Source organism: Macaca nemestrina, chromosome 11, assembly GCF_043159975.1.
Source record: "Macaca nemestrina isolate mMacNem1 chromosome 11, mMacNem.hap1, whole genome shotgun sequence".
Taxonomy (NCBI): Eukaryota; Metazoa; Chordata; class Mammalia; order Primates; family Cercopithecidae; genus Macaca; species Macaca nemestrina.
The window spans coordinates 67743701-67757521 of NC_092135.1; the positions used below are offsets into that span (position 1 = coordinate 67743701).

A 13821-nucleotide genomic window follows, 5' to 3' on the forward strand; every position below is an offset into this window, starting at 1 on the left:
CTTCCAGTGATCTGAAATTGCACCAGTGCACTCCAGCCTGGTTGACAGTGAGACCCTGTCTCAAAAAAAAAAAAAAAAAAAAAAAAAAAAAGTAAGAAAAAGAAAAGAGAAAGGCGGCCTACGAAAAGAAGAGAATGGTTGATGCTTAGTAATGGGGGAAGCTTTATTGTTTTTTCAACTATTTTTAAGACAGGAGGAGACAAATTCTGACAAGAATTGAGCTAATAGAAAGAGAGGTGTTAAAAATACAAGAGGATATTGGATAGAGTTGGGATCCTGAGAAGGCAGGATCCAGTGGTTAAGTAAAAGGATTGCAGGACTGTATTTAAGCCTGTGGATGGACACCTCTTTGCATTATTAAAGGAAGAAGAAAAAGAGTGAATGGATGATGACGAAGTAGAGAAGTGTCTGAGGCTGCTACTTCCTAGGAATGGTAGAATTCAAAATTTTCTGTTATGAAATCAAATGAGTTAAAGCATTCAAAGTTTTAGCATGTAAAGTTAATACATAAAGTTTTATTTAGTTTATAATTTAGTGATTCATAAAATTATTGAGCAAATTTAACTTATCACTGTTATATGATGATCGTGACATACTTAACTAATGTAGAAGACCAAGACTGTAAAATAACCTGTCTTAATTATGTTTCATTCATTTCAAACACACGGTTATGGATTGGAAACACCCCTGTTCTTCTTTGATGTTGTTGTTGTTTTTTGAGACGGAGTCTCGCTTTGTCTCCCAGGCTGGAGTGCAGTGACGTGATCTTGGCTCACTACAACCTCTGCCTCCTGGGTTCAAGCGATTCTCCTACCTCAGCCTCCCGAGTAGCTGGTATTACAGGCGTGCGCCACCACGCCCGGCTAATTTTTGTATTTTCACTAGAGACAGGGTTTCACCATGTCAGCCAGGCTCATCTCAAACTCTTGACCTCAAGTAATCCGCCTGCCTCGGCCTCCCAAAGTGCTGGGATTACAGGTGTGAGCCACTGCGCCCGGCCTTCTGTTTTTCTTTGGATTGCTCTTCCTACAGTTTTTGTTTTCCTTAAGTTGGGGTCTCACTCTGTCGCCCGCTGGACTTTGATAACAATAGGAATGTACATCTTACACAAAATGCAGATGCCTAAAGTACATCTGAAAGATGATGTGAATAATTCCTGTAGTCTATGCAAATAAAGAAATAATTGCCTTTATTAAAGACTTCCTATAAGGTGAGTCCTTTATTTCAGTAGCTCTTAACTTAGAAAGTTGGGAGCCTAGCTTGGTCCAGAGGCACCCAGGCGGGAGGGCGGGGAGAAGGCTCTGCAGCCCGAGGGGGCGTGTGCAGGGGCGGGGCCGCGGGCGGAGGAGCGCGGACGCTCCGGGTATCGCGAGAGTTGGGCGGGCCGAGCAATCGCAGCAGTCTACTCCCTCACTCTCCCTGGAGGAGCCGCTGGCCCTGGACTCTCCAAATTCTGAGCTCTCATCATGGCGGCGGCGGCCGCGGCGGCCGTCGGGGGCCAGCAGCCGTCACAGCCCGAGCTGCCCGCGTCGGGGCTGGCCCTAGACAAGGCGGCCACCGCCGCGCACCTCAAGGCGGCCCTCAGCCGGCCGGACAACCGCGCAGGTGCTGAGGAGCTGCAGGCGCTGCTGGAGCGGGTGCTGAGCGCCGAACGGCCGCTGGCCGCGGCTGCCGGCGGCGAGGACGCGGCGGCGGCCGGAGGCGGGGGCGGTCCGGGGGCCGCCGAGGAGGAGGCCTTGGAGTGGTGTAAGTGCCTTCTGGCGGGCGGCGGCGGCTACGACGAGTTCTGCGCGGCGGTGCGGGCCTACGATCCCGCGGCGCTCTGCGGCCTGGTCTGGACAGCCAACTTCGTGGCCTACCGCTGCCGAACGTGCGGCATCTCGCCCTGCATGTCGCTGTGCGCCGAGTGCTTCCACCAGGGCGACCACACCGGACACGACTTCAACATGTTCCGTAGCCAGGCCGGGGGCGCCTGCGACTGTGGGGACAGCAACGTGATGCGGGAGAGCGGGTGAGTGGAGCCGTCCCCGCGGGCGAGGCGACCCTGGGCCGGGGACGTCGCGGGAGGGCCTGGAGCGGGGCACCGGGAGCCCACTCTTGAGCTGTCAAGGGGAGGGTGCGGGGGAGGGTGCAGCCACAGGGGGATGGAGGTGACTGAGCTGTCAGCGGTGGAAAGGGGGTGGGGAGCAGAAAGCAGGGAGAGGAGAGCGTAGAGCATGTTTAGGAAACCGGGCTTTGAATTATGGGGAAGCCAGGGTGGGTAAATGATAGCGAGAAAAGAGCCAGTGTATGGTTTAGGAGGGGAGTGAGGGGGAAAGGATTTTTGGGGAAGCTCGTGTCGAGCTGTCAAGTGTGTACTTGTTGGGAAAGGCTATAAAGCCTGGTTCTTGGGAAGAGACTTAGGTTGTGATTTGGATTGGCTGGGAGGGGTTGTTATTGGGGACTGTATTGGCTCGCGGGATGATGAGAGCTGGGGAGGTGGTCTTGTACGTGCGGGGAAGGACGCTTGAGGAAAAGGTCTTCTGAACTGCCAGTGTGTCTGTCAGTATGAGAGAAGGAGCTCTTGAGGGTTGAGGGAGGAGGGAAGGGGAGGGGCCTGCATGAAAAGTGACTGTTGAGCTGTCAGTGGAGTATTTGGTATGCTGGGATGACATTTAGAATTGGGCTACTGAGCAGTCCGTTACAGAATACCCGCCGTACCAGGAGAACGAACAAAATACTGAGCGAACTAGGAATCAAGTGTTAGGTCTTCTCCAGTTAAGGGCACTTTATTCACTCACTGATATGTGAACATCTAAGAGGAGACAACAAATGCCCTTTTGACAGGAGCGATACATCAGATGTTGGGACTTATGAGAGAAGACATTTCAGAGTTTGCAGTGAGTTAGAGAGTTAGTACATGTAGAGTCTTGGCTTGGAACGTGATGTCAATGTCAGGGACAGTCTGAGAAAAAAGGAAAAAGTGAAAGGGGCGATTTTGGATAGGCAGTAGTTGAAAGAATATTAGCAACTACTAGTTGCTAGCAGTTATTAAACTTCTTCAATTTTCAGGTCTTAGGATTAATGACAGAGTACAATCTTTTTATAAATGGTCACCTTTTTTTTGGGAGTACTTGTAAGGTTACTGTTACTCCAAAATGTTTGTACCTACTATGTGCAAGCAAGGCTTCTTGGATATTAAAAATGAATGAAACATTGACCAACCCCTTACTCTACTTGCACTGGAGTAGAAAGTAATAAATTCCTTAAACAATAACTTGATAACTAGAGGAGGGAGAGGAGGTTTCTGTCCAGAGGGAGTAAGAAAAAGTCTTCAGAAAGAAGGTATTTTGATTTTGCTAATAATAATAACATAATTGCAGCTAACATTTGAGTTTTTATTTATTTATTTATTTATTTTTTAAAGATGGAGTTTCGCTCTTGTTGCCCAGGCTGGAATGCAATGGCGCGATCTCGGCTCACCGCAACCTCCGCCCCCTGGGTTCAAGCGATTCTCCTGCCTCAGCCTCCCAAGTAGCTGGGATTACAGTCATGCACCACCACGCCCGGCTAATTTTGTATTTTTTTTTTTTTTTTAGTAGAGACAGGGTTTCTCCATGTCGGTCAGGCTAGTCACGAATTCCCGACCTCAGGTGATCTGCCTGCCTTGGCCTCACAAGTGCTGGGATTACAGGCGTGAGCCACTGCGCCCGGCCAACATTTGAGTTCTTGAACTGTATCTCTGACACTTTAAAAGTACTTTTAAAAATTTTATATTTGAATAGATAAAATATATAGCTAATAAAGCAGATACACACACACACACACAGAGTTGGAAATTTTTCTCCCATCTAGTCTTCCATCTGTCCAGTTCTTTCCTGCTTAGTTTCTCTTAGTGCAGAACAAGCAAGGATGTTTCCTAGTTTTTCAGTCTCTTTTTGTGCAAAGGGTTGCATACTTTCCACTATTTTACATCTTGCATTTTTTAGTTATCTTAGATGTATTTTTCTTATTAAAAAGTCAGTGTCGTCATTCAATTTTTTTTTTTAAACTGCTGCATAGTGTTACATGTTTTGAATTTGCCATTCTTTTTTTTAATTTCTTTTTAAAATTTTTTTGGTGTGTGTGTGTGTGAATTTGCCATTCTTGATTTAATGTCTCTTCATGGGCATTTGACTTTCCAGTATAAAATTAACAACGTGGTATTAACTGTCTTTTCCCACCTAGTCAAGAGGGTCAGTGGGATAAATTCTCAAACGTGTGTTTTTCAAATTGCCCCCCTGAGGCTTAGTACTAATTACTGTATGAGACTGCCTGTTTTCCAACAGCCTCATCAACAGAGTAGTAGTAAAATTTTGGACTTTTATTGGTTAAAAGTGGCCAAATTCTAGCTGTTTTACGTGATTTAACTTATTCTTTGACTCTGAGATTCTTACTTTTATTATTTTCATTGTACAGAAGAGGGAAGTAGGGCAGAGTTAAAAAAAAAAACTTGGTCAAGATTGCATTGGCGGTAAGCTAGGCATGCTGGCTCCAGGGCTCCAGAGCTGGTCTAGTCAACCATTTCTCTTTACTGCCTCTACTAAATAGCATTCTTACTGGTTTTTCTTTTCAATTCTATGTTTTATCTTTTTTTTCTTTTTTTTTCTTTTTTTTTTTTTTTTTTTTACTTAATATGTTATTCTTATTTGGGCCTTCGTTTCTTTCTTTTTAAACTTTTTTGTTTGTTTTTGTTTTAAAGAAGCACATCAAAACAGGAGTTGGAGCAATCCTTTACTGATAGTTAGACATTTTTATTTCTTGGGCTGGGTTAGCATTTAGGAAAACCTCTAGAGAACCTGAAGGTAGGAAATGACATTGATTCTTTCCTGACTTTTGGAATACAGTGGTAATTATCAGATTATTGAGGATGAGATGCAAGTTTGATTGCTTGTGATGCTTCAGTGTACTACCAGAAATATGCCAGTGAGTTTCTTTGAAGGTATTCATACAGTTTTAGGGTATCCAGGCTATAGATAGTCAACATCCTAACCTCATAGTATTTGCTTTTACTGGTGTCTCATAGGTAAGTATTATTTTCCCAGTCTGGCAACCCTCTATGAGTTGATACATAATATTTAAAGATTTATTATTATCTCTGTCTGAAACCAGAACCATTGCCTATATGTGTCAGCAGTTGCCATGTCCAGTTTCATAAAGGGCAAGATTGAACAATAAACAGTATGGTGGCCATGTGATTATTCTGAATTTTTTATAACTGCTTGGATTGGATAGAGTAATTTTTCTGGGCTATACAACTAATTTACTGCCTCAAGAGACATAGGTGATGTTGACCAGCTTTGCAACCTAAAAGACTGCCTGTGGAACCTTTTTAGAACTGGAAATCATCAACAGCCTATAACAGTGTTCTCATGGGCAAAGCTGGACTACCCTGGCATGAACAGAATGTTTGAACTTTTCTAAGTTTTTGATATTTTAAAAACCCGTTTAGGTTGCCGAAGATTGAATGTGTGTTGATTTTGGGGTTTTTATTCTAACTGCCATAAAAGTTTGTAAATTTCATGGTCAGTCACTTTTAGAGGAAGGATTCCTTTTCTTCTGCTGTATTTGTGCTCTTAGTAAATGAGAATACATCTTGCTGTGCCATAATCCTTTTCACAAGTGTCTGACTGTTGCCTGTAGGATGTTCAGTGATTGGAGTTGGAGAAGGATCTTGAATCCATCACAGCTGTATTTATATTTAATTTTCAAATTAGCAATTATAGAACTATGGGGAGGATTTAGTTATTTTTGACTGAGTAGTATTGGTATAATCAATGTGGCAGTATTAGCAGATATACAAACCAAAGGAAGAAAACAATTGAGGATTCATTTGTGGGATGAGATCACAAAGGCTAAGGAAACTGTGTACTAATAACTGTATGTGGCCGGGCGCGGTGGCTCACACCTGCAGTCCCACACTTTGGGAGGCCAAGGTGGGCGGATCACAAGGTCAGGAGATCAAGACCATCCTGGCTAACATGGTGAAACCCTGTCTCTACTAAAAATACAAAAAATTAGCCGGGCGTGGTGGTGGGTGCTTGTAGTCCCAGCTATTCGGGAGGCTGAGGCAGGAGAATGGCATGAACCTTGGAGGTGGAGCTTGGAGTGAGCTGAGATCTTGCCACTGCACTCCAGCCTGAGCGACAGAGCGAGACTCCGTCTCAGGAAAAAAAAAAAACAAAAAAACCAAAACAGCTGTATATGTAACTACAGTTTTGCCACTAGTGAGTAAATGCAATGCGGTCATTGTCAGAAATGCTTCATGGGGGTTGGGTGCGGTGGCCCACACCTGTAATCCCAGCACTTTGGGAGGCCAAGGTGGGCAGATCACCTTAAGTTGGGAGTTCAAGACCAGCCTGACCAACATGGAGAAACCCCATCTCTACTAAAAATTCAAAATTATCCGGGCATGGTGGCACATGCCTGTAATCCCAGCTACTCCGGAGGCTGAGACAGGAGAATCGCTTGAGCCTGGGAGGCAGAGGTTACGGTGAGCCAAGATCATGCCATTGCACTCCAGCCTGAGTAACAAGAGTGAAACTCCATCTGGAAAAAAAAAAAAGCTTTATGGGTGGATTAACTCAAAACAAAATGAAACAAAACAAAATAGCCTGTAATGGAAAGTCTAAAATGCACTCGTTCCTCAGTATATGGTATACATTGGAGACTGGTTCCAGAATACCCACCTCCCACCCACTCTCCAGGGTATACTGAAATCCTGCTTGTAAGAAAAGTCTGCCCTTCATGTGTATGAGTGTCAGATCCCATGAATTCTGTATTTTCGATCCATGTTTGGTTTAAAAATCCTTGTATAAGTGGAACCCTTGCTGTTCAAACTAGTGTTGTTCAAGGGTCAACTGTAATGTCTGACTGGCTGGTTTTGGGTGTTGATGGGATACTAACCGGAAACTGGGATTTTAAACATTTAGTTCTCAAATTTTGGTGCAGAAAATGAGGAGTTTCATGTTCTGTCCTATATTACAGATATTTTTGTCTCCTTGCTTGTTCTTTCTCACATATTCTAAGCTCCTTAAAAGATAAGGACTTCATTTTGCTATTAGCCAGAGGCCAGCACAGTCTCTTATACTTAGTAGGTGTCAGTAATTTTGAATTAAATTGGATAAAAAAGTGGCTGCTATACTCAAAAAGTTGCTGTCAGATTACATTGCTTTAGTTATTTGTGAGGTCGTATTGATTATTAAATCCATAGCAGCTTTTTTCAGAGTGCTTTCATTTTTTTTAATTTCGGAAGTAATACACATTGATTATAACATAAACATAAGTGGATAAAGTAAAAAGTAAAGGTGCCTTTCTCCATCCTACCCCTCAGTAAGAAATTTCCCTTTCTTTTGAGCTTACTTATGTATTTAAAAGACATTAGTTATACTTTATCGAGCATTTCTAGTTTTTTTTTTTAGAGACAGGTTCTCGCAGTGTCTCCCAGGCTTGAGTGCAGTGGTGTGACATCACAGCTCACTGCAGCCTCTACCTCCCAGGCTCAAGTGATTTCCCACCTCATCTTCCCAAGTAGCTGGGACTATAGGGACACACCACTACACCCAGCTACATTTTTTTTTTTTTGTTTTTTTTGTAGAGATGATATTTCACCACATTGGCCAGGCTGATCTTGAACTCCTGGCTTCAAGCAGTCCATCTGCCTCAGCCTCTCAAAGGGCTGGGATTATAGGCATGGGCCAGAGTGTGGTGCCTGGCCTGTGTCGTGGAAGGTCTTTAGGTTTTTTGATCTGTGGTAGCCAGAAATTGAACCATGTGAATGTCTGGTTGAATAGTGTTACTCTCTTTAGTATCTTGCTTTTTTCCCCTTAACATATTTATGGACACTATCTCGAAAGTTGAACTGCTTCATTTTTGAAGTTAAATAGTATTTCATTGTATTTCCATGTTTTTGTAATGTACTGTGATTTTTGCAGTCAGTTCCCTACTGATAGACATTTAAATTGTTTCCAGACTTGGGCTATTGTAAACATTGTTGCAGCAAGTATTCTTGTATACGCTTCTTCATATGTGTGTGAGCTTATGTATGAGGATAAATTCCTAGAAATTATATCTTGGTTGAAGGAAATGTGCAAATTCAACTTTGATAGAACCCTCCAAAGAAATTAATTTACATTCCTGCCAACAATGTATAAAACAGTTTGTTTCCCCATATCCTGGCAGTATATATGGTGGTATCAATGTTTCTGATCTTTGCTGCTCTCATAAGGAAAAGTGGTATCTTGTTTCTTTTTTTTTTTTTTTTTGAGACAGAGTCTCGCTCTGTCACCCAGGCTGGAGTACGGTGGCATGATCTCGGCTCTCTGCAAGCTCTGCCTCTTGGGTTCATGCCATTCTCCTGCTTCAGCCTCCCGAGTAGCTGGAACTACAGGCGACCGCCACCGTGCCCGGCTAATTTTTTTGTATTTTTAGTAGAGACGGGGTTCACCGTGGTCTCAATCTCCTGACCTCGTGATCCGCCCGCCTTGGCCTCCCAAAGTGCTGGGATTACAGGCGTGAGACACCGCGCCCGGCCTCTTGTTTCATTTGTTATCTCCCCGTCCCACTGCTCTTTCTTCCCAGCCAGGACTATTTTGAAGCAAATATCAGATGCCTTATAATTTAATTTGAAAATATTTGAGTATGCATCTGAGTAAATAGATGTGAACTCTAAAACATAACTCAAGTGTCCATCAGCGGATGAATGGATACACAATATGTGGAGTGTCCATAAATGGAATATTTAGCCTTAAAAACTATAAAATTCTGACATGTTAGAATGTTACAATGTAGATAAACCTTGGAGACATTATGCCAAATGAAATAAGCCCATCACAAAAGAACAGATGCTTCTGTTTATGTGAAGTGCCAGGAATAGTCAAATTCATACAGACAGAAAGCAGAATAGTGATTATCAGAGGCCAAGGGAAGGGGAGATTGGGGAGTTATTTATTTATTTATTTATTTATTTATTTATTTATTTATTTGAGACTCACTCTGGCATTTATTATTTTTTTGAGTCTCACTCTGTTGCCCAGGCTGGAGTGCAGTGGCACGATATTGGCTCACTGCAAGCTCTACCTCCTGGGTTCACGCCATTCTCCTGCCTCAGCCTCCCTAATAACTGGGACTACAGGCGCCCGCCACCACGCCCAGCTAATTTTTTGTATTTTTAGTAGAGACGGGGTTTCACCACGTTAGCCAGGATGGTCTCGATCTCCTGACCTCGTGATCTGCCCACCTCGGCCTCCCAAAGTGCTGGGATTACAGGCATGAGCCACCATGCCCGGCCTGGGGAATTATTTATTTATTTGTTTATTTAACAGATACAGAGTTTCAGTTTGGGTAGATGAAAACGTCCTTGAGATCGATGGTTGTGATGGTTGCAAAACAATGTGAATGTACTTAATGCCACTAAACTGTACATTTAAGATGGTTTTAAATGGTAAATTTTATGTTATTTATATTTTACCACAATTAAAAAATAATGTCAGGCATAGTGGCTTACACCTATAGTCCCAGCTATTCCCAAGGCTGAGATGGGAGTATTGCTTGAGCCTGGGAGTAAGAGGCTGCAGTGCATTATGATCAGACCTGTGAATAGTCACTGCACTCCAGCCTCAGCAACATGAAGAGACCTCATTTCTTGAAAACAAAGCAAAAAACAAACAAAAAACTCCCCCAAAACCACAATACCAATACTACACCTAAAATATTCATAATCTTTTTGTTTGTTTGCTCGTTTTGAGATGGAGTCTCACTCTGTCACCAGGCTGGAGTGCAGTGGTGTGATCTCGGTTCACTGCAACCTCTGCCTCCTGGGTTCAAGCGATTCTCCTGCCTCAACCTCCTGAGTAGCTGGAACTACAGGCGCATGCCACCACGCCTGGCTAATTTTTTGTATTTTTAGTGGAGGTGGGGTTTCACCATATTGGTCAGACTGGTCTGGAATTGCTGACCTCAGGCAGTTCACCTGCCACAGCCTCCCAAAGTAGTACTGGGATTGCAGGTGTGACCCCCACACCTGGCCTAATTTTTTAATCATTACAAAACTCAGTTAAAACTATTTTCAATTATGAAACAATTTGAATTTACAGAAAATTACAAAAGTAATATAACAGATACCTTTGTACTTACCATTGAGATGAATAGATGTTAACCTTTTGCCATGTTTGCTATAGAGCTGCTTTTAGTCAAAACCCCAAAGAAAGGTCAACCCACCTCTCCCTTCCTTTCTCTTTCCCTCTCCAGAAGTTACCATTTTCCTGAAATTCCTGTGCCACATTATATATATATATATATATATATATATTTTTTTTTTTTTTTTTTTTTGAGATGGAGATTCACTCTGTCCCCCAGGCTGAAGTGCAGTGGTGCGATCTCGGCTCACTGCAACCTCCTCCTCCTGAATTCAAGCAATTCTTCTACCTCAGCCTCCTGAGTAGCTGGGATTACAGAGGGCTGCCACCATGCCCAGCTAATTTTTGTATTTTTAGTAGAGACGGGGTTTTACCATATTGGCCAGGCTGGTCTCGAACTCCTGACCTCAGGTGATCTTCCCGCCTCAGCCTTCCAGGGTGCCGGGATTACAGGCATGGGCCACCATGCCTGCCCCATCAGGAATTTGAGGTCTTGTTTTTCTGCTTATCGAAACTTGGTATTAATGAGAATACGTGGACACAGGGAGGGGAGCAACACACACTGGGGCCTGTTGGGTGGGGGACAGGGAGAGGGAGAGCATCAGAAAAAATAGCTAATGCATGCTGGGCTTCATACCTCGGTGACGGGTTGATAGGTGCACCAAACTACCACAGCAAACATTTACCTATGTGACCTGTACATCCTGCACATGTACTTCAGAACTTAAAAAAAAAAAAACCAAAAAACACTTGGTGTTATATATATAAATTTATAATATTTTACCAATCTGTTGGAGACAGACATCTTTTTAAAATTTATATTTTCTTGAGTAGTGAAGTTGAACATCTTTTCATATGTTTTGGGGCCATTTGGGCATCTTCGCTGGTGAACTGCTGGTTTATATTGCCTGTTTTGTTTGTTTTTCTGTTTTACTGAGTTTTAAGAATGCTGTACGTACTCTAGATGCTGATCCTTTGGTTGTATAAATACCTGATTTCATCTTCTAGTTTGTGTCTTTTTACCTTGAAATACATAATTTTGTTGTAAACGATTTTAAATTAAAAATGTAGTTTTTCTTCTACAGTTTGTATTATTTTTATTTTGTTAAAGAAATCTTCACTCTGGTTTTAAAAAATGCTTATATATTTTCTACTAAAAGATTTAAGGTTTTTCATTGTACACTTAGGTCTTTTGTCCATCTGGAATTTATTTTTACATGTAGTATGAGATTGAGGTCTGTATTAGTCTGTTTTCACACTGCTATAAAGAACTGCCTGGCTGGGCATGTTGGCTCACGCCTGTAATTCCAGCACTTTGGGAAGCCGAGGCAGGTGGATCACCTGAGGTTGGGAGTTCGAGACCAGCCTGATCAACATGGAGAAACCCCGTCTCTCCTAAAAATACAAAATTAGCCAGGCGTGCTAGCACATGGCTGTAATCCCAGCTACTTGGGAGGCTGAGGCAAGAGAATCGCTTGAACCCAGGAGGCAGAAGTTGCGGTAAGCTGAGATCATGCTATTGCACTCCAGTCTGGGCAACAAGAGGAAAACTCTGTCTCAAAAAAAAAAAAAAAGAAAAAAAAGAAAAAAGAATTGCTAGAGACTGGGTGATTTATAAAGAAAAGAGGTTTAATTGACTCATAGTTCAGCATGGCTGGGGAGGCCTCAGGAAACTTATAATCATGGTAGTAGGCACCTCATCACAGCAGCAGGAGGGAGAAGAAGCAAGCAGGGGAAATGCCAGATGCTTATAAAACCATCACATCTCGTGAGAACTCACTCGCTATCATGAGAACAACATAGGGCAAACTATCCCCATGATCCAGTTACCTCCACCTCATCCTACCCTTGACACATGGGGATTATGAGGATTACAATTCAGGATGAGATTTTGGGTGGGGACACAGCCAAACCATATCATTAGATCTAATTTTATCTTTTTCAATATGAGGATTCACTTATTGAATATTTTTTTTCTCCACTGATCTATAGTGTCACCTCTATCACATACCAAACCTCCTATGTGTATCCTAAGCTCTCTATTGTATTGATATGTCTCTTGTAGCAATACCATACTACTTTTTTAGAACATTAAAATGTATTTTGATATGGCAGGATTTCTGTATTATTACTCTTCAAAAGGATTTTTGGCTGTTCTTGGTCCCTGTTTTCATTTGAATTTCAGGAGCTTGTCAAGTTGTTTGGAAAACTTCTGTTAAGATGTTGACTGGCATCACATTAAATATAAGGAGGTTGCAGAAAGATACATGTTCAAGTATATTCATTGTAACACCGAAACAGGGAAAAATGGAAACAATGAGATTAGTTAACTGTAGTTTAATCATTCAATGGAATACTTTATGGTAGAATACATAAATTGCCATCCATCTTAGTCTGTGCTGATATTATACCAGCCTGAGTAATTTAGAACAGAAATTTATTTCTTCCAGTCTGGAGGCTGGGAAGTCCGAGATTAAGGCTTTGTATGTGTGTATGTGTGTCTGGTGAGGCTTTCTTATTGCATCCTCACATGGCAGAAGCTGGGAAGAGGGCAAATGGGGCCTAAGCTAGTTCCCTCCAGCACTTGCTTAAGTTAGAGCCCTAATGGACTTAATCACATCCCCAAAGACTTCTGCCTCTTAATACCACCACAATGGAGATTAAGTTTCAATGTGAATTTTGGAGGGGACACACATTCAGACTGTGGTGCTCTGCTTCTGCCCCTTGCCTGCACAAATTTATGTCCTTGTCACCTACAAATACATTCATTCCATTCCAGTAGCCCCAGAAGTCTTAACTTGTTCTAGCACCAGCTCAAAAGTCTAAACTTGAGAGTCTTATCTAAATATCATTTCAACCAGATATGGTGAGACTCAAAGATATGCTTCATCCTGTGGCAGGTTTCTCTCTAGCTGTGAACCTGTGAAGTCCAACAAGTTACCTGTTTTCAAAATACAGTGTCTACACTGTTGGTGGGAATGTAAATTATTAATAGTAATGCCACTATGGAGAACAGTATGGAGATTCCTCAGAAAACTAAAAATAGATCACCATAGTAGTAATTCCACTACTGGGTATATATCAACAAAAAAGGGAAATCAGTATATGAAAAAGAGACGTGAAGTTCCATGTTTATTGCAGCACTATTCAGAGTAGCCAAAATATGGAATCAACTTAAATGCCCACCAATGGAAGAATGGATAAAGAAAATGTGGTATATATGCACAATGGAATATTATTCAGCCATAAAAATGAAATCTTGTCATTTGTAGCAACGTGGGTGGGACTGGAGGTTATTATGTTAAGTGAAATAAGCCAAGGGCAGAAAGACAAATACCACATGTTTTCACTCATGTGTGGGAGCTAAAAAAGTGGATCTCATGAAGATAGAGAGTAGATTGGTGGTTACCAGAGGGAAGGGTAGAAAGGAGGAGGGGGATAAAGATAAGTTAATTGGTGGGTACAAATACATGGTTTGATGGAAGAAATAAGACCTAATGTTATATAGATCAGTAGGGTAACAGTAGTTTACAATAATCCATTGTAAATTACAAAATAGCTAGAAGAGAAGAATTTGAATGGCTGTAGCATAAAAAGACAAATATTTAAGGTGGTGGTATTCCAAGTACATTGATTTGATCTTTACAAATTATATGAACGTATTACA

The 13821-nt window shown here is 42.1% G+C and overlaps 1 protein-coding gene across 7 annotated transcripts in view; it reads left to right on the forward strand.

Moving 5' to 3' along the window:
- Nucleotides 1-1418: 1418 nt before the first annotated feature.
- Nucleotides 1419-13821, forward strand: part of LOC105483267 (ubiquitin protein ligase E3 component n-recognin 3) — a 264963-nt gene continuing 252560 nt past the window's right edge. For 3 of the 7 annotated variants that reach the window (XM_011744041.3, XM_011744042.3, XM_011744045.3), the window contains exon 1: nt 1427-2011. In XM_011744041.3, the coding sequence (XP_011742343.2) occupies nt 1467-2011 (545 nt within the window). In that variant the 5' untranslated portion in view covers nt 1427-1466. Of the gene's footprint in view, nt 2012-13821 lie in introns of all 7 variants that reach the window. The other 4 variants (XM_011744038.3, XM_011744040.3, XM_011744044.3 and 1 more) reach the window with 3 other exon arrangements.